This window comes from Magnolia sinica, chromosome 12, assembly GCF_029962835.1.
Source record: "Magnolia sinica isolate HGM2019 chromosome 12, MsV1, whole genome shotgun sequence".
NCBI classification, from domain to species: Eukaryota; Viridiplantae; Streptophyta; class Magnoliopsida; order Magnoliales; family Magnoliaceae; genus Magnolia; species Magnolia sinica.
Window position 1 is genome coordinate 9,334,929 of NC_080584.1, and position 19,910 is coordinate 9,354,838.

Consider the following 19,910-nt stretch of genomic DNA (forward strand, 5'->3'; position numbering starts at 1 on the left):
CAGATCGTCCGGGTCTCTCCGGACGCGCAACCTGCGTAAATCAGCTTACGCTGATTCTTGGTGGAGCCCATGATCGGTGTCTTCATGGAAATCCACTCCATCCATTAGTTTTCCCTCGTAAAACCATTCTGGAAGCAACAGCTTTTTATTGGTTTCAGTGTGACCCACATAACTTTTCATTGCACCATTCGTCCTCCGTTTAGACGGTTGAAAACCGATCTTCGTTGTTTCTTGAAATTTCGTCACCTAGGCTTGGATGAGAGGGCCCGTGGACTCCTAATGGATGGTTCGGATTAGACCTTTGGTGTACGGTAGTGGCCCACAAAGGAAAACCGCAACCCCTGTTGCAAAACAGAAGCTACGCCGCGGCTCTGTAATGGTCGGTGGACCATTGATTGATGCCAGGTGTAAAATCCACTCCATCCATTAGCTTCAGGACGAAAAACCATCCAGACTTTCTTGGTTTTGGATCCCAACCGTGGTGTACCATGAGATCTTCATTCCGTCGTCCATCTCAAGTTTGAACGCAACTTTCTTGTGATCGGGTGCATGGACTAAAAGGTCACTATGATTGTGGTCGTCCCCACCATCCGGACACAATGGACGGTCCAGATCATACATATGTATGATGGGTTGGCCCCACTACTGCAAAACGGATGAACAACGTCCGTCCGCTGTCTTTCGCGTGAGTGTGGGAACGGGTCAGTGCCCGCTGACCGGGTGCTCTGGATCCAGTGCACTTGTGCACTGTGCAAAAGCACGGCTGGTGGGGTCCACATGTGATGTTTATGAAAAATCTTCACCGTCCATCTGTTTTTTCGTCTCTTTTAAGGCGTTGAGAAGAAAATTGAAGCATATCCAGATACCATGTGGGCCCCAATTCGATGATTTGGTGTCTGATCTATCTGTTGGGCCACTTTCACAGGGATCCAATAGCTAACATTTTATTTTTACGGTTAATTTATAGCCCTCGGGCCATGTATAAAGTTTCGAGTTAGACGGATGGTAGAAACCCTGTGATCTTGCATTCTGGATGTCTTTCAGGCCACTTGAGCTTCAGTTTTTCAGTTTTCTCGGATCTCTGACATGTAAATCCATTGATCTTAATCCCCTGAGGTCTTTCCCTTGCCTTGGTGACTTCAGAGCATTAAATCCATGCTTTTAGCACCCTATTTCAGTCCAAGCTTCTAAACACACCTTGCAGCACAAACACGATTAAATTGGGCCATTAAACAGTACCATGTTCATAAATCCAGGCAATAACTGGGGTCTAATATGCAATATTTGACCCTCAACACTCACGTACTCCCCAAGATGGTCGTCGCGAATGAGTGCTTCGATTTCTTGCTTGAGGTCGAAATAATCGCTCGTGTTATGTCTGTGATCTTGATGAAAGAAGCAGTACTTGCTTTTGCTCCTCTTATCGGGATTGGACTTCAACTTGTTCTACCAATGGAGGATATGCTTGTCTTTAATCTCCATCAAAACTTATTCTGGCATTTTGTTGAGAGGGGTGTAAGTTTTAAACTTACTGTCGTGCTGCATGTTCGGCCTGTGGTCGTCCCGCAATTAGTCATCCTTCCTCTTCCTACCCATATTGGCCGAGCTTGGCTCTGCCCTTACATGTTGTTCTTTAGTTAGAGGAACCTTGTTCTGGATGGCGTCTCGCAGGATCTGAGACTCCTCAGCATTAACGTACTTTTATGATATATTCAGTAGTTCGGCCATTGTTGCGGGAGGATTCTTGTCGAGCGAGAAGAGGAACTGTTTCGATCCAAGTCGAGCGAGTTACCTAGCTTTTGCTGCTCATGCACAACTCTACTTGTTACGCCTTTTTCGATCTAGCTCATGGCGTAGATCGGAGGCGGGTAAAGGCACGATTGTCGAGACATGAGATGGGGTAGGTCTGGATGAGCTATGTTATTGGCTCCTGTAAGAGACACTGCGCATGTAGGAAGGTTGAGGGGGATTGTTGCTTGGTTCAGTTCTTTGTACATGCTGAGGTTGCAATTGCTCCAACATCTGCTTCATGTAGCTCATGCATGTTTTCCCTTATTTCCCCAACTTCTTTTTCGAGGGTGTTCAGTTGACTTCCCTTTATGTGAGATCGCTGCCCCCGTCTACCGGAGCCAAAATTGGCCTGAGGCTGTGAGGAAGAACCTCAATTGCTCTCCCATTGTTCGGGTTGTACTAGTTCAAGGGACAGTGGTGTACGATCAGGTGCAGGTAGGGTTGCAATTGGAATTGCAAATGGAGGGGACTAAGCTTTCTTCTTCCCTCTAGACATTGTAGTATTGTCTTGAGTTTATCTGGTAAAGCAGGAATGGCTTAAGACGTCGTTCCCAAAGACGGCACCAAACTGTTAATGCAGTTTTTCGGTAGACCTTCCCTGGATGACCCTTCGGAACCTGCACAGGTGAGAAGAGCAGACAAAGGAGACCCTGTCTAGTATAGGGGACCCTCCGATGCCTAAGTCGGGACCTTAGGTCTTTTATGGAGATGATCTTTAAGGAAAAGAGTCACCAGTCGAGTGTTAGAATGAGTGTACGTACCTTCCATTGGTTAAGGGTACCTTTATTTATAGGGGGAGGAAGACAGTGGCATGAGGAGTCTTTCCTAATACATTTGGGACGAATTCGTTCAGAGATTCGCCCAGGATTTCCCCGAGATTATCGTTGTCCAAGTTTTTTGGGATCCAATCTAATCGTCTGAAGATCTTAGGAGAGATCTTCGGGCTATTAGAAAGATTCTCGGGCTATCGATCCGAGGGTAAATTGTATAAGCCATGCCGAACTTCCCGCTAAGTCAGCATTTGCCTTGTTTAGAGAGGCTGTCCCGAGCTATTACTGAGCTCTGGCCGAGCTACGGTCAAGGTATATTCGAGCTATTGGTCGACCTATGGCCGATCTATAGCCGAGCTATAGCCGACCTATGGGTTAGGTCGACAATTGGCTATTTGAGTGGACTTACAGTTGCATTCTCTTTTAGTGTCCTTACAGTTACATCGACCTCCTTGGAGATCAGCCTGTATTTGGAAGTAGATACCCCTTGGGGCTCGAATCTCAAAGGGTCCGTGCTGTTTAGTAGAGTTGGTCCATTCCATAAGTCGACTGAACCAACTTAACTATTTTTTCACCCAACAAAACATAAATCCAATGTTTTCGCCACTTCTAGGGAGTTTAATTAATATTCTAAGAATGAGGGGATAGTGAGGCACAACACAATGAGGTATACACTAAAGTAGAATGATGTGGTTGAACATATGAATCAGACTCTTTTGGAAAAGACTAAAAGTATGTTGAGTAATACTGGGTTGGGCTAGGAGCTATGGGTTGAGGCCATCTCTACGACTTTCTATTTAGTAAATCAATCTCCATCTACACCTGTTGATTGTAAAATTATAGATGACATATGGATTGGTCAGGTAGTTGATTATTACTCGGGGTTGCAGATATTTGGTTATGGTGCTAACTCTCATATATTGTTATTTGAAAGAGATAAGCTGGACCAAAGGGCTAAGAAGTATACTTTTGTTGATTATGATGATGAGGGTGAAATGATACAGATTGTATGACTGGGTTTCATGAAAAATCATATTTAGCCGGGACGTCAAGTTTAATAAAGGTTCGTTATTTCAGGTTGATAAGAACAAGGAATTGAAAAATCAATGATTGATGTTGAAGCATACAAAGTTAAAACACTTGAAGAAGCTGAGCCACAGATAGATCAGGTACAAGAATCTGGTGATTAAGGTTTTCAACGATGGGGCTAAGATTGGTTTGGTATGAAAAGGTTGGAGAACCCTTACAGATAGACTCCGGGGTCTCGCAACGGTGAATTCATGCACATCTTTAGGGAGGGGAATGGCACGGCTGACGCTCTTGCTCAAATGGGCAGCTTTTCCCAATCTCGGTTATATTTCTCCTGTTCTGCAGATCTTCCTCGGCATGTGAGGGGAGTCCTTTTCCTGGACAAGGTGGGGCTTGGAACGATAAGGGAGAGGAAGATCTCCTCTGACTTTTTTGTAATTTTCTGGTTGTTTCTTTTGTTCGGCCTTTACAATAGGTCTTCCTTTGGTCCTTTTTTCCGAGGAAGACCCAAAGCTCTGTAATTTTGTCCATTAATGAATATAACACTCCTTTTAAAAAAAAGAAAAGAAAAAAAGATCAGGTACAAGAAGAGGTGGTGCCACCATCGGTTAAGAAATCCACCAAGGGGTCGCAGATTACCATTGAATACAGTGATGACTCAAATGTTATGTTGCTCTCATTATGGATGAGAGAGATCCATATACTTTTTAAGAAGTAGTTAAAGATCGAGATGCAGAGAAGTGGACGGTAGTGATGCATGACGAGATGACCTCTCTATACAAGAATGAAATGTGAGATCTGGTGGAGCTGCCCATTGGGCGAAAAGCAATCTGGTGCAAGTGAATTTTTCAGAAAAAACTGGATATGTACGATTCTAGAATGGTAACAAAGGGTTATACTTAGAAAGATGTCGACTTTGATGAGATATTCATGCTTGTAATCAAGAAAGTATCTATCAGATTTGTATTGATATTGATTGCCCAATACAATTTGAAATTGGAACAATTAGATTCGAAGACTGCGTTTCTACATACGGAAATATAAGACCAAATCTACATAAAGCAACTTAAAGGGTTTGAGGTACAGGGAAAGTAAAATATGACTTGTAGGTTAAAAAGGTCGTTGTACGACCTGAAACAGTTTCCTAGGCAGTGGTACAACAAATTTGATTCTTTCATGTTGAGGCAAGGGTTTATCATAAGCAAATTCAATCATTGTATATATTTTAGATCACTAAATGATAGGGAATTCATCATTCTAGTGTTGTATGTTGATGATATGTTTATCACCAAACATAGCATATCTAAAATCAATATATTGAAGGCTTAGTTATCCAGGACATTTCAGATGAAAGATCTGAGTGATGCAAAAAGGATTCTTAGCATTGATATATACCGAAATAGGGAAAGGAGCAAGCTATAGCTGTCTTAAGAGGAGTATTTTGAAAATGTCTTAGTCAAGTTTGGATTGAAAAAGGTAAAACCAATTAGCACGCCCCATACTGCTCACTTTCGGCTTTTGTTCGGAGAAATGTCCTTCGTCAGATAAAGAAAAGTGGTATATATCTTGTGTGCCCTACTAGAGCGTGGTTGGTAGTCTTACTACTGTCATGGTTTGTATTAGACTGGATATTACATATGCAGTAGGTGTTGTGAGTAAATACATGTCAAACCCCAATAAGCTACATTGGGAGGTAATGAAATGGTTACTTTGTTACATATGAGGTATGATGGACTATGTCCTGACATTAAAAAATTCTAAGGAGAGACTTGTAGGCCATGTTGATATGTATTATGTAGGAAACATGGATAATAGAATGTTGAATTCTGGTTACTCGTTTCTGTTAGTAGGTGGAGCAATCAGTTGGATGTTGAAGCTTCAGTCGGATGTTGAAGCTTTACTCTATGGTTGCTCTTTCCACAACTGAAGTTGAATATATGGTAGTGATGGAAACATTCAAGGAAGTTGTATGTTGAAAGGGATGATGAATGAGTTAGGGCTTTACTAGAAAGTTGTGCCTATGCATTGTGATAATAAGAGCGTTATCATTTTGATGAAGAACTCAGTGTACCACTCTCGGACTAAACACATTGACATTCGTCATCATTTTATCCAGAAGATGTTAGAGGAAGGAGGTATTACTCTTGAGAACATTCACACTAGTAAAAATCATTTTGGCATGCTCTTTTCTTCTTTTTTTTTTCCTTCTGGCATGCGTATGAATGTTGTTCTTGTAGAAAAGTTCAAGTTGTATTCGACTTCTCTAGGCTTGGTAAAGAAGAAATGACGATGGAGTGTGCATGAAAAGTAATGAGGATTGTGTTATTATGAAGATGATTAAAGATTGTGATAACAACTTAGAGCAATGGAGCTATATGATTAAAGCCACGATGGAGATTATTGATCAAGTGCCTTTAATATGGTGGAGTGCAGTTGGCTGGACCGAAGCATGCTGTGATGTTCCTAGTCAACTGAGGTCTGTTTTGATTGACCGACAAACTTTGTTTATATCTCAGTTGACCAAAGGTGCGACCAACGGAATGCGTAAGTTTATATATATATATATATATAGAAAGTGTGGGTTTTGTTTCTAATCTTATATGGGGGAATATAAGTACATCTCTATGCTCGATTAAGGTAGAAAAAGGAGAGCCTATATGATTTTTAGGATTTTAATTTGTTCAATCTCTTGTAATTCATCATTTATAGTGGATTGATTGTCGCTTTGTACTATAGTTTTTTTTCTCTTAAGAATTTTTCAAGCAAAAATCTGAGTGTTATCTGTGTTTTCTTATTATTTTTCATTCTCTATTGTGTGTTTGATTTATTCTGAGGTTGCTTTCGTACCCATTAAGAGGTTTCAACTCCTAAAACAATCAAGTGAAAATAACCAATTGTTTGGCTTCCTCTCTTAGTATTTATATTGAGGGTCCCGGTGTCAATTGGTAATTCTGTTGCTTTCAGACCTAGAAGAAATTTATTTGTGATTGCCTACTACTTCCTCGTTACTTTTTCTCATTTCTTCTTAATTAAAATAAATGCTTTCAGGTCAATTCTCTCGTGCATTCAAATGTAGCCAAAAGAAGCCTATGTAGTAGATAAGAGTGTGTTTGAACATTGATGTCAGGGGTTCTAGCCCATGTATAAATTATAGAAAAAAAAATGAAGAAGAAAAGACGGCTTACCGGTTAGAGAATCTTGATAGCATGAAAAGTCCCGTTGAAGACAATTCAATCCCGAAGGCAAAGAAGTACTGAATCTAAAAGAATCAAACACTTAAATGCCACTAATGGACAGAACTTCTTATGAAAAAAAAAAAGAAGATATACAACCAATGTAGGAATTGCGGGATCATTGGACAGTTACAAAAAGTGCTTAGCTATATATGCTTTTATTTTGTCGAGATGAGTAGGACGGCATCATTTGTGAAATACCTGCTATTAAAACTATTAACGTCGAAGTTGTTAGCAACCAGGTTCCTGAAAAGGATAGTTTAAGGAGATTAGTTCAAAGAGAAATGATGAGGCTATACACAAAAGGAGAGATTGAAGAGGAGATTCAGAGTGCATGTTCTTCCATGTTCTGGCGTGGTGCATGTACAAGAGATCATTTTCACTCGTTAGATGGGGACCATTGGTAGCATGCCTTGGCCCAGGCATCTAATTTCTTATCTCATTAGGTGTTCTGCACTTGTAAGTTGAATAGATAGCATTTTTACGCATACATTAGGGTGCAAATGGGCCGGGTTAAGTAGGACGTCTGGGTCTAAAATTTGGATCCATAGAGCAGGTCTGGGTCAAAAAGTTTGACCTGCATTATTAAATGGGTAAGGTGTGGAGCCTATTAAGTTTTGTTTCTATGCCTTTTCTATTGTTAATATTGGTTCAAGATATGATGGGTTCTTACTTTTGGTATCAAGTGTCCTCTTGTCATTATAAAAATTAATTAATATAAAAGATTTAGGGTAGGGGCGTCAACCCTAATTTGGGTCCCTCTCTTCTCCGAACCTTCTCCTCTTATCTTCTTTCTCTTTCTTCTTTTCTTTTTTTCCTTTTTCTATGCTTTTATATCCCATAGCATCCTTGTTTATGATTTAACCCTCTTTGTTTCCTCTATTCTCTCATTCTGAATAAATAAACGTGTTGGAGTTTTGGGACTTGGAACCAACCTAGACCCAACGCGAAATGTAAAGGGTTGGGTATGGCACCCAAGTTCTGATATGATTATTACATGGTCGGGTCTGGGACCCCTTAACCCAACCCATTTGCCCCCATACATACAGTGGCCAGCAAGATGCATGAACCAGCTTGATTTTTACCCAGGTCATATTCAAGGTAGGAGACCCTCATGAAAAAATTCCTTAATCTTGCACACCTGTGCTACGTTCACGTTCAGTTAACCACTTCAGCACTTTACATTCACGTTCTGTTGAATACATAGCATCTATTATCTTTTCCTAACTGTCATTTCTGTTCAGCCACATTGGCCCTTATGATGCACGGGGCAACTTGATTTTTACCAAGGGCATGTTCAAGGTCGGGCACTCTTGATGAATGTCCCTGATCTTGCACACTTATGCTATTTTCTCAATTTGAAAACCACTTTCACACTTTTTAAATATTGAATATGAAAAAAAAACATAATATTGTAACTTCTGGTGCACATTGATTAGCTAGTCATGGTTAACAACCTTGAAAAGTGTCACAGCAGGTATTAATCTAATCCAAAATCACATTCATATATCATAAGAAGAAATAAAGAGGGGTGTTGTCCTATCTTGCGTTTGGATGCTCTATTGAATCAAATTGCAAGAATTACTAGTTCTGTGAAGTGGAAATGACCAAATTCCATCACCTTTCCTCTATATTCATATTGAGGTAGTGGCCTACAAATTGCAGTTAAGTTACTTTCAAGTTGAAATTGAAAACAATGTAAATGCAATTTGACTACTTCCTCATTCTGAATATTGAGGTGACTAAAATTTGGTCATTTCTTCTCTACTAAACTAATTGCAATTCAATTCAACAGGACATCCAATGCACCCTTAATGCATATAACGAATTGTTTGATCACTAGAGAAATGAAGATGAAAATGGAAAACTTTATGCTTCTTTTGGACATACAGTTGCAAGCCTTGTGTAATCCAAGAGGGAAAGCTTCCTGATAATTGATTGTATGATAAATCTCTGCCGACACAACACAACATATAAGAATATGAATTAACATACATTTAATGCAAGTTAGCAACAGAGCCAGAACCAACCAAATATGTTAGATATAAGATTATCCTTTCATCAGATACCAAATGGCGTTCTAATTAAAGAACAAAAAGTTCCATTTACTTTTGTAGAAGAGGAACATCAAGATAGACATAATGAATCAATTGAATATTCACAACTCAATCTTTTATGCCGAGCTATAAAAGAAAAGAAACAAAAATATAAAAGCAATCCTGGACAATATCTAAGGATGCCTTTGGTTGTACAATTGAATTGAATTGCAGTAATCAGCCCAATAGAAAGGAAAAGGCCACATTGTAGTTGTAGTGTTATGTATCTTAGGAAGTGACCCTCAAATTGCAAATGAAGTCCATCTAACTTGAAAGAAACTTAATTGCAATTTGGAGCTGATTCTCTCAATATGAACACCATAGATGGTAATTGTAGTTTGACTAGTTCCACTTTATTGAACTAGTTATTGCAATCCAATTCAATAACACATCCAAAGGCGGCAAAGTGAGAAAAATGCAATTTTGGTTACAATTCATTATAATTAAGTCAGATGAACTTGCATGGTCTTGAGGGATGAGCTTTTCCTAGAAGGAAGGCTACCAGATAGGTTATTGTTTCCAAGAAACCCGCAGAAAGAGACCCAAAAAATAAAAGAAAATGCAACATCAAATTAATAACACTTAAAAGATGTTATATTTCATAATATGAGAATGAGAAACAAGGAAAAGTGAAGAGAGAATTACTAGGATCAGCACTAAAACAGCTTAAGCATAGAAGGAGTTTGACTCTTACAAGTTTAAAAGCGAACTCATATTGAACAGCGAACTTGGAATTTCGCCAGTTAAATTGTTAAAGCTCAAATCCCTAAAAACAATTAAAATAAAACATTAACCAAATGTAGTTGAACTTCATTTTTAGGGCAGTGGCCTAATCCATGGCCTAGGGCTATGCTCAGGCCCAAAGAATAAATCGGCTAGCTCAGACCCATGTATTACAATTTTTTTCTGTTGATGCAGCATCAGCCAATACCCTGAAGGTGGGCTGCGCTGCTGCTGGCATGACCCAACTAAGGTCATCAATGGGTTGGGGCAGCCCACGGGCACAGGTTTTTAAGCAATGTTTGGGCACGCTTTCTATGCCCATATGGACTTAGGTATGAAAGCCTAACAATTTTGGGCTGAGCTTGGACTATTCCGTCCTGGGCCTACACACACATACATGTATATCAAGTCCAACCAGTTGGATGATACAATCACTTTGTATAAGTGGTAAATAATTGTTCTTCTTAGTGGTGATAAATGATTGGCAATAAATAATTGAACGGAAGGGAAAAAGTCCACAGCTCAGGTAAGCTCTACCATGGTGTTTATGTGAAATTTACCCCGTACACCAAGTGCATCATCACCCCTTTCTATTTTTTTCTTTGTTCTTTTTTTTTTTTTTTCTTTGTTTTTGAACATGATCCAGGCCTGTAATAGCCTAGTGAATTTTGGGTTGAGACTAGGTAAGCATAAACCCCAGCCCGGTCAAGCTCATTGACAACCCTAGGCCTAATCCCTGCACCAACATAAGAGATTGCGATGTGAACAACTTACAGATATTGTAATGATCGGTACTCTCCAATGTTGAATGGAATTGTGTCTGATATCATACTGTTTCTCAAGATTCTCCAAAAAAAAGAAACATTTTGATTATATCACAATGACAAGAACAACAATGATAAATTAGAAAATTAGCATTAATACATAGATAGGTACCATGATTAATTGCTTACAAAGTCTTTAAACTCCTCATGCCCTTGATAAATGCCAAAGATGAGGTTCCGCTCATTATTTCACCAATTCGCCTATGCAATCATTGGATAGTCAATTAAACAATTGCAATGATAATTGACAAATAAACAAAAATACTTACAAATCAGTTAGGGATGCTAAACTGGAAAGACTGGAAGGTATTGGACCTTGGAAAGCATTCCCATGCAAATACCTACATAAGCATTCGCTAGTTAAAATTGTCAAGCGAACAATCAACCAATGCTACCAAGGAAAACTTAATGGGCTAGTCATGAGCCTGATATATAGGTGAAATGGTCCATTTGGGTCGAAATGACAACATGTACGGGCAACAGTGAAGTTGGTGGAAGTCAGCGTGGCCACGTTTGCAACTGTGATTCAAAAGGGGATAACTGGATATCCTGCAAGTGTCTCAACAATAGATAGCCAAGGCAACTCAGAGAGGTGACATGGCATTGCTGGAATTTCAGGATAACATCAAAATTAATTCAAAATTAACTACTAGCAATTTAGAGATTACACCCATTTATAGAGCTTAAAACTAAAGATAAGAATCCTAATACCTCTTTCCATCCTAATGAGATAAGAATTTATTAATTTGGTAAAACTAATTAAGATTACTACAAGGGACTTCAAGTAGGACTCCAATCGTCGATGATCCAGAGTGGGTCGCACCAGAGAGGACTGATATGAATTGCAGGCAGCTGCATCAATCAGCCTACTTGTTGCATGGTTCTAAATATCATCCAACATCAAGTCAACTCCAGCTTAGTATTAGTGGAGAACAATACAAGTCATTGGGAGAATCACTCTCAGAAACCAAACTGAGTTGGAACGAGCCAGGGTGAGTTATACCAGTTTCAATCTCTAGATGAGTTCCAATCCAAAACCAATTTTACAATCATGGTTGGCAGCCCCAGCCTGAATTTCAGAATTGATAAGTAAACTAGCCAAGCCCAGACCCATGTTCGACAACTATCGAGGCCTAGCACAAGCCACGGTCCAGGGCCAGGCCGAACTTTCAGGCTAATATATAACCGGTTTGTTGACAACCCTAACCCATAAATAAGAAAAGATTCAATTGAGCAAGGAAAGAGAAAATCTCATTATATTAGCTTACAAAATTTTTAGCTTGCTCCAATTCCCTATGAAGTCAGGTATGGTGCCCGTGTGCTCATTATCAAAGACCCACCTGAGATCACAACATGCTTTACAATGTAAAATAACATTCAGGTTGATGATATTTTCATTGCTTGGAAGCAATGAGAGAGAGAGAGAGAGAGAGAGAGAGAGAGAGAGAGAGAGAGAGAGAGAGAGAGAGAGTACTTACAGTGTCTCCAAGTTTACTAGATTGGCAAATGTTGAAGGAATAGGACCACTCACACCGATACTGTCCAAGAAACTATTGAAGTTTTTATGAACAAATGCGGTTGGAAATTGATCACACCCAAAAAAAAAAACCCTGGTCAATAGTGTGTAACAGGTTATTAGTGTATAGTGGACCTACAACCATCAGATCAGACCATGATGGTGATCAGACAGTTGGGCCCACCAATGGTAATCTAGGTTCATCATCAAATTTGTTTTTACAGTTCATTTACTACACATCTAGTAAACTTAAAGAAGATAGATTAAACTAGCTAATTCACTTACGAAATCAATTTTCGGTGGTTGGTGGGCCTGACTGTTTGATCACTTTAAAATCCGATTTGATTGTGATCATTTAGTCGTATACAGTTCCATGTTTATCATGATGCCCAGATACCAGACAATGCTTTGATACAACAATCAGATATAAAGGGTCGGACCATTGAAGTATCTAGCTTTATACTGGATGTGGGCCAATGCAAAATCAAGCAAAATAGCTTTCACCATCCATATGCATTCCCTGTGCTATGACTCTGCAGGAAATAACGAAAAATAGCTTGCACCATCCAAATTATGTTTTTAGATTAGCTTTAACGCTGTTTGAATCAATTGTACCCAATCCTCTACATGTCTAAATGTGTGGAGCAAGAGTGAAAACCCAATAACACGACTGTGTACCAAATAAGTAGATGGCTAAAACAACTTTCTTTAGTTTTTCATTAACAATGTACATTGTGGCCCACCTGATGAGTGGACCAGCCATTTTTTTTTTTTGGCTAGGTTATCAACACGGAGGCCCACCTAATGAATTGAGTGGATCTTGCTCATGTAGACATGCTGTGTCATACACTAGATTAAAGATATGATTAAGAACTTACAGTCCTTGCAAGTTTACCAAATTCCCCATCTCTGGAGGGAGTGACACATTGAAACTATTGGTGCCCAAGCTCCTGCAAAAGAATAGAAAATCATAATAATTTAACCAAGATGATAAATGCAGAGTTGAACGACCAAAAATGTCATGTAGTCTCAGTGGTTTTAACAATCATATGAAACTGAGCTGACTCGTCTGGGTTGACTCAACTTTGGTCTTGAATGATCCCAGTCAATATCCATTTCTCGTATTTTAAGTGGCCACGTTTTTAGGCTTTGACTCGTTTCAAACAAACTGACTCAGTTTTGATATGGAACTGAGTCACATTCCAAAACCAGAGACAAGATAATTGGTCAAATACCCACCTGCAATGTCACTATGGGGATGTCAGAAAATCAGGAATGCGTCCCATGTGCGTACTTGACCATTCATCAGCTCATCATGTGACTAAGGTTATCCTAAACACGCGACTCAGTAAAGCATTTAAACATGTTATGTCTCGATGAACTTAGAACATTGAAATGATCATTTTTAAAAGCTCAAATATGAATGATTAGGTTAAGTTCATTTTTTAAAAATGATTACATCACTATAGCTCATTTATGAAAGTATGTGCGGAAGAGTGAGCCCCCAAGATCTAACGGTCTACACAATATGCGACTTCCACAAAGTCAAGAATGAATGGTCCAGATCTAACGGTCCACCTAACTATTATTAAAGCAGATGGGTCTAATCACCCCTCTGATTCTACGGTATAAATGGCTTCAAATTATAACTTATTGCTGGGGGACCGCGAAAGCACACAGGGATGAATCAAGTGGAGTACTCCAATCACACCAAATAAGCACAATGCAAACACACCTAAATTTAACATGGAAAAACCCGTGCAAGAAAAATTCATGGCACAACGACAGATATAACTATGAAAGAAAAAAGTTACAAGAGTAGAGAGATTACCTAATCCGAACAATCTCAAATTAACCCGACCTATATCCTTGAAACCCTAAAACAAATTAGTGAGCCTTGGATACCTCCCAATCCTGATTATACCCAAATATATAGGTTTTGGAAGAATCACAATCAAAATAGGAAACAAATCCCGCAAAATCGTAACTCTGCAAATATCTGTGTGAAACTATCGATGACATCAAACACACTTTGATGTCATTGAAACTTAACATTCAATGCCATTGAAGTCACTTCGATGGCATTGAACTAATACCAAAACAATCCAAAGACAAAACATGGAATTCAGATTTTCCTCAATTGCATCGAGCCATCTTCGATAGCATCAGAAAAACACCTAGTTAGTCCAACAACCAACTGGAGAAAATCTAGACAATTTCAATGGCATCGAGCCAACTTCGATGGCATTAAACCTGTCATTGACATACGGCTGAATTTACAGATTTAAGACACCTATTCAGCAATCTCCATCATGTCTTCAATTATTAAATGTAGCTATTTGTCCTTTTCTCTCATCTCTACCTTGGATCACAATTCCATCATCACTTCTCGTGCACACTTTGCCCTCATTTTACGCCTTCGACAAGCCCAGAGAAGTTGCATATAATTTGAACTTCTCTGTAAGAACCACCTTGGTAAGCATGTCCACGGGATTCACACTAGTATGAATCTTCTCCATATTCACACATCCTTTCTTAAGCACCTGTCAGATAAAATAGTGACGAACATAAATGTGTTTAGTATAAGAATGATAAATAGAATTTTTAGCCAAATTTATAGCACTCTCGCTATCACAATTAACCGGCACGGTCTCCTGCTGAAGTCCCAACCGATTTATCGATCATACCTCTCAACCAAACACCTTCTTTAAATACTTTTATCACTGTCATATACTCTACTTTTGTTGTGGAAAGAGTCACCATAGACTAAAGCTTCGACATCCAACTGATTGCTCCACTTACTAACACAAATGAGTAACCTGAAGTTGACTTTCTGAAATCCAAACTGCCTGCGTAGTCTGAATCCACATACCCTAAAAACTTTGCCCATTTCTTTTCAAAAGCTAAGACGTAGTCTTTTATACCTCGAATGTATCGAAATAGTTATTTCACCACTTCTCAGTGTTGCTTACCGGGGTTTAACATGCATCTGCTCACAACACCAACTGCTTATGAAATATCCTGTCTCTTACAGACTATGACATACATTAAACTACTCACAACATTCTAATAAGGCACATGAGACATATCCTGTTTTTTCTCATTTGATTTAGGACATTATTCTGAGAAAAGCTTGAAGTGAGCCACGTGGGGAACGCTCACTGTCTTTGCCTTGTCCATCCCATACTTGATCAACACCTTCTCAATGTATTCTTCATGAAATAATCAAATCCTGCTCTTCTTCCTGTCTCTATGAATATCTATACCAAGAACCCTCTTTGTAGCCCCAATATCTTTCATCATGAATGTCCCTGATAACTGAGTATTCGGTATGTCGATTTCAGGCATGTTATGATTAGTGATCAACATGTCGTTAATATACAATATAAGGATGATGAACTTGTTATCACTCAATGTCTAGTAATAGACATAGCAATCATTTTCACTCCTAGTAAATTTCTGACTCAATATGAAAGAATCAAATTTTTTATACAACTGCCTGGGCAACTATTTTAAACTGTACAACAACATCATTAACCTGCAAACCTTATTCTCTACCCCTTTAAGTTTGTAGTCATTTGGTTGCTTCATGTAGATCTGTTCTTCCAATTCCCCATGCAGGAATGCAATCTTCACGTCCATCTATTCTAGCTCTAAATAGTATTTGGCAACCAGTGCCAACATAAATATAATAAACACTTATTTAACTATCGGTGCGAATATCTCTGTGAAGTCGATTCCTTCTTCCTGAGTGTAACTCTTCTCTACCAACCTTATTTTGTATCTATCATGTTTCTTCTCGAAGATCTACTTGCACCCAATCGCTTTTCGGCCCACTAGAAGCTCAACCAGCTCACATGTCTCATTCTTGTATAAGGAGTCTATTTCATCGTTCATTCCCGCCTTCCACTTTTTTACATTAAGCTCATTAAGAGCCTCCTGAAAAGTAAATGGATCCCCCTCATCGGTAATAAGGGCATATGCGATATTAGAATCGTCCATGTATCTCGCCAATAACCTCCGATCTCGTGGTGAATTCCTTCTAGGTGGCTGCTCCACCTCTTCCTGTACCTTTGTCTGCGAATCTATCTCGGCCTGAGTATCACCTGTGTCAACCTGAATGTTCACGACAACCTTTCTAGTTCTTTTTTCTCCTCTTGATCATTCTTGTGGAATAGGGAGCCTTCGTCGAATTTGACGTCACGGCTAGTGATGATTTTATATATAACTATGTCATATAATCTGTAACCCTTCACACTAACACCATAGGCAACAAAGATATACTTTTTAGCCTTTTATTCTAGCTTATCTCTCTTAACTGACGATACATGAGAGTAAGCCTTACAACCAAATATACACAATCTCGAGTAGTCTATTTTTTTACCACTTTATACTTTCTCTGGAATTTTACATTCGATAGTCGTAAAAGGAGACTAATTCACCAAATAGTAGGTAGTGTTAAAAGCATCAATCCATAGGTTCTTGCCCAACCCAGCATTATTAATCATGCATCGGGCTCTCTACAAAAGAGTCTGATTCATCCGCTCAGCCACACCATTTTGCTTAGGTATGTGGTGCACTGTGTTGTGTCTTATGATCCATTCATTATTACAAAATTGACTAAATTTAGTAGAAGTAAATTAACCACCATTATCAGTCTTTGAAACTTTCACCTTTCGTCCTGTTTGTTTTTCCACCATAACCTTTCATTATTTGAAATTGGTGAAAATCTCGGATTTATGTTTCATGAAAAAAAATCCAAAATTTTCAGGAGTAATCGTTAATAAATGCAACAAAGTATGACGACCTTTCAACGGAAACCACGTGTGACGGCCTCCATACATCAGAATGCACATAATCAAGGACACCCTTAGATATGTTTACTAGACTTTTAAAAAAAAAAAAAAATCTTAACTGTTTACCATATATACAATGCTCGCATATACAAAAAATTGTCCCATGCAAGGGTTAAGGCCATAGAGAGGACCCTGGGGATATCCAAGGGCGGCAGCGGGCCCATTTACTTGGGGTTCCCGCTGATTCAGGGTAGTGTTATTAGAGGTCATTTTCAGCCTTTGGTAAATAAAATTGAAGAGCGGATCAGCGGCTGGAAAGGCTAGGTGTTTATCTTAAGCTGGTAGATCTATCCTGGTCCAGCACGTCTTAGGGAGTATCCCGATCCATTCCATGGCCACCTGCCGGATTCCGGTCCTTGTCCTAGTAGACCTAGAGAAGAGATTTGCAAATATCCTATGGGGCTAGGCTGATGGAAAGAAAAAGCTTCATTGGACTAGTTGGAAAGAGATTGCAAGACCTAAGTCTGAAGGTGAATCGGGGATCCGCAATTTGAAAGAGGTAATGAAAGCTCTTCATGCAAAAATGGCTTGAGCAGCTAAATATGGCAAAGAGGATAGTTTGTGGGAATCTTTCACTAGAGCCAAATACAGAGAAGACCTTTCCTTGACAAGGTCGGGCCGGCCCTCTTCTTTTGCTTCCCTGTTATGGAAAAACATTAGAGCTCTTTTTCCTGATTTAGAGGTCAAAGTGCAGCGGCTGATTGGCCACAGGTCCTGCAACCTACGGTAGGCCAACCGGTAGAGGCTAGGCCCTCTGGTTAATTTGTTAGACTCGCCAATCCCAGAGTCGATTCAATCGCTTCAGGTTCGTGATTTCCTAGGTCAAAATGGTCCTCGTCCTCAATTTTCAACTATCCCCAGGATGTTATCGACATCATTTTTCAAATGGGTTTCTGTTTATTGAATGAACCGAACTCCTGGATTTGGCCTTTGGATCCTTTGGGCAGATTCACAGTTAAATCAACTTGGGATTTTCTCAAAGTTCGTAGGCTGTGCAGGGGCTAGACAAAATGGGTGTGGTACTCAAAATTGCCTCAAAAACTCTCACTTTTTCTTTTTCTTTTTTGGAGACTAAGTAAAAGCACTCTCCCGGTTAGAGCTCCATCCAATCTCGTGGCATTCAGCTTGCATCCAGATGTGTTTGTTGTGATGAAAGCCATGATCAGCGTCTGTCAAAAGTATCCATCTCCCACCTTCTCCTATCTGGCAAGCTCGCGGCTTCAGTCTGGAACTATTTTGGGGTTGTCTTCGGTTTATTTGCAACGATGGTTGCGTCAGTGGATGGCAGAATGAGCCAATGGTGGTCCACCACCAACCCCAGAAGCAGCTTGGCGGTTCTTCAGGGCTTGCTGCCCAGTCTCATCTTCTAGGAGATATGGATATCTAGAAATTCTACAAAGTTCGACGGAAAGCCCATCTCAGCCCCCGACACGATTGCTAAGGTGAAATGGGGGCTCTCCATGATAACTAAGGGCCTTTATTCTCCGAATCTATCCTTATCCTCTCAGTCGACACTTTCAGAGCTGGGAATCTTAGCTTCCCCGAGGCCTTGTCAGTCAGCGGTGTTGGTGAAATGGAAGAAACCGGAGATAGGTTGAACGTTGATGGATCTGCAAAGGGCAACCCTGGTAGGTTAGGTGGAGGAGGTATATGCAGAGGAGAAGATGGGAGCTTTATTTTTGGATTCTCGACAGGATATGGGGTGGGTTCAAACACCAAAGTCGAGCTCCATGCGGTATTCGATGGTTTGCATCATGTTCACTCCCCAAGTATAAGGTTGTGATGTAGTAATAAACTCGGTGAGACCGAGGTCGAATCCCAAGGGACTGAAACCTGTACGTAATTTGAAACTAAATAGAACTAGAACTAGACTAAGATGTAATCTAAATTAAGCGAATATGAGGGAATAATTGTGAATAGATTAATTAAAAACTAATAAAAATAAAGGTGGGAACTAGGGTGCCAAGGATCCACTTATAGCAATTGGGAAGTTACCTTGCACTGATTCAAGGATATAACTGGAATCATAGTCCTATCTTATCCAGTTGGTAAGAAGAGATTTGTCAGATCTCTGAACTTCTCATGAATCTAATCATCAACAGATAAGATTGGTGAAGATTTGGAAGTGATTCCGTCACTTAACCATGCCCAGAAGACTATGGCAAACAACAACAATTTACCAATCTCACAGCCAATCATGAGAGAATTGTGAAAGTTAGGAAGGGTTCCATCACCCAACCATGCCTATGAGACGATGGTGAACAATAGGGCCTTCTAAGTTCACAATCTCATAATGAAAAGAACAAACTCAAAGCTATTGCAGATCTACTGTAATTTGAGTCACAATAAACCATTAAAAACTAAAAGTATTCCTTAATAATTAAACTAGAATCCATAAGAGTTTAATACCCATGAATCAAAGCAAAACTAACACCCCAATCACGCTACAAGCTTCACCTCTTAGCCCTAGGTAAGAGGTTTAGCCCAACATGAATGAGCTGCATCCCTTGAACAAAACAAAATAAAATAAAAAAGAAAAAGAAAGAAAATATGATAAACTCTACTCTCTCTGTCTCGCCTCCTCTTGTATCCACGTTTAACCCCAAACCGAGATTCCCTTTCTCCCTCTTTCTTTTCTCTCTTATAGCATCTATTGACTGTGGCTGGGTCGGTGGAGTGCGTAACAAGCAAGTCGGTTTACAAAACCGACTCTGCTTCGCAGTTGAAGATGTTTTACGCAACCAAAGAAAATAGCAAGTTTGCCGTTTTGATTGCTCATGCACCCATGATCCTCACCGTGCGAAATATACTCCTCTTTGGTAAGTTGTGGATTGATGAGAATATGAACGGTTTAGATTTCCTCAAAATTCAACCATGATGGCCCACCTGGAGCGCCAGATCTGTGCGCAAAACAGAGTTTGCGTAACCTCTGATTGCGCTGATGAATGGTGGGGTTCAGGATCAACGTTGAAAAGGAAATCCATTCCGATCATTGGATTCAGCTCGTGAAAACGGCGAAAATGGTGCGGTTTGGCTCGGATTTAGTGTGGTCCACCTGGAGTCCTCCCATTG

General features: G+C 39.7%; 1 protein-coding gene across 1 annotated transcript in view; it reads right to left on the minus strand.

Moving 5' to 3' along the window:
* LOC131219916 (probable LRR receptor-like serine/threonine-protein kinase At1g56140) overlaps positions 1-19,910 on the minus strand; it is a 57,575-nt gene that overhangs the window by 29,921 nt on the left and 7,744 nt on the right. Inside the window, exons 4-15 of the mRNA XM_058214902.1 lie at positions 12,861-12,932; positions 11,945-12,016; positions 11,735-11,806; positions 10,935-11,015; positions 10,736-10,807; positions 10,596-10,667; positions 10,417-10,488; positions 9,612-9,685; positions 9,382-9,445; positions 8,714-8,776; positions 7,025-7,069; positions 6,776-6,849 (exon numbers count right to left, since the gene is read on the minus strand). Coding sequence (XP_058070885.1) covers positions 6,776-6,849; positions 7,025-7,069; positions 8,714-8,776; positions 9,382-9,445; positions 9,612-9,685; positions 10,417-10,488; positions 10,596-10,667; positions 10,736-10,807; positions 10,935-11,015; positions 11,735-11,806; positions 11,945-12,016; positions 12,861-12,932 — 833 coding nt within the window. The remainder of the gene's footprint in view (positions 1-6,775; positions 6,850-7,024; positions 7,070-8,713; positions 8,777-9,381; positions 9,446-9,611; positions 9,686-10,416; positions 10,489-10,595; positions 10,668-10,735; positions 10,808-10,934; positions 11,016-11,734; positions 11,807-11,944; positions 12,017-12,860; positions 12,933-19,910) is intronic.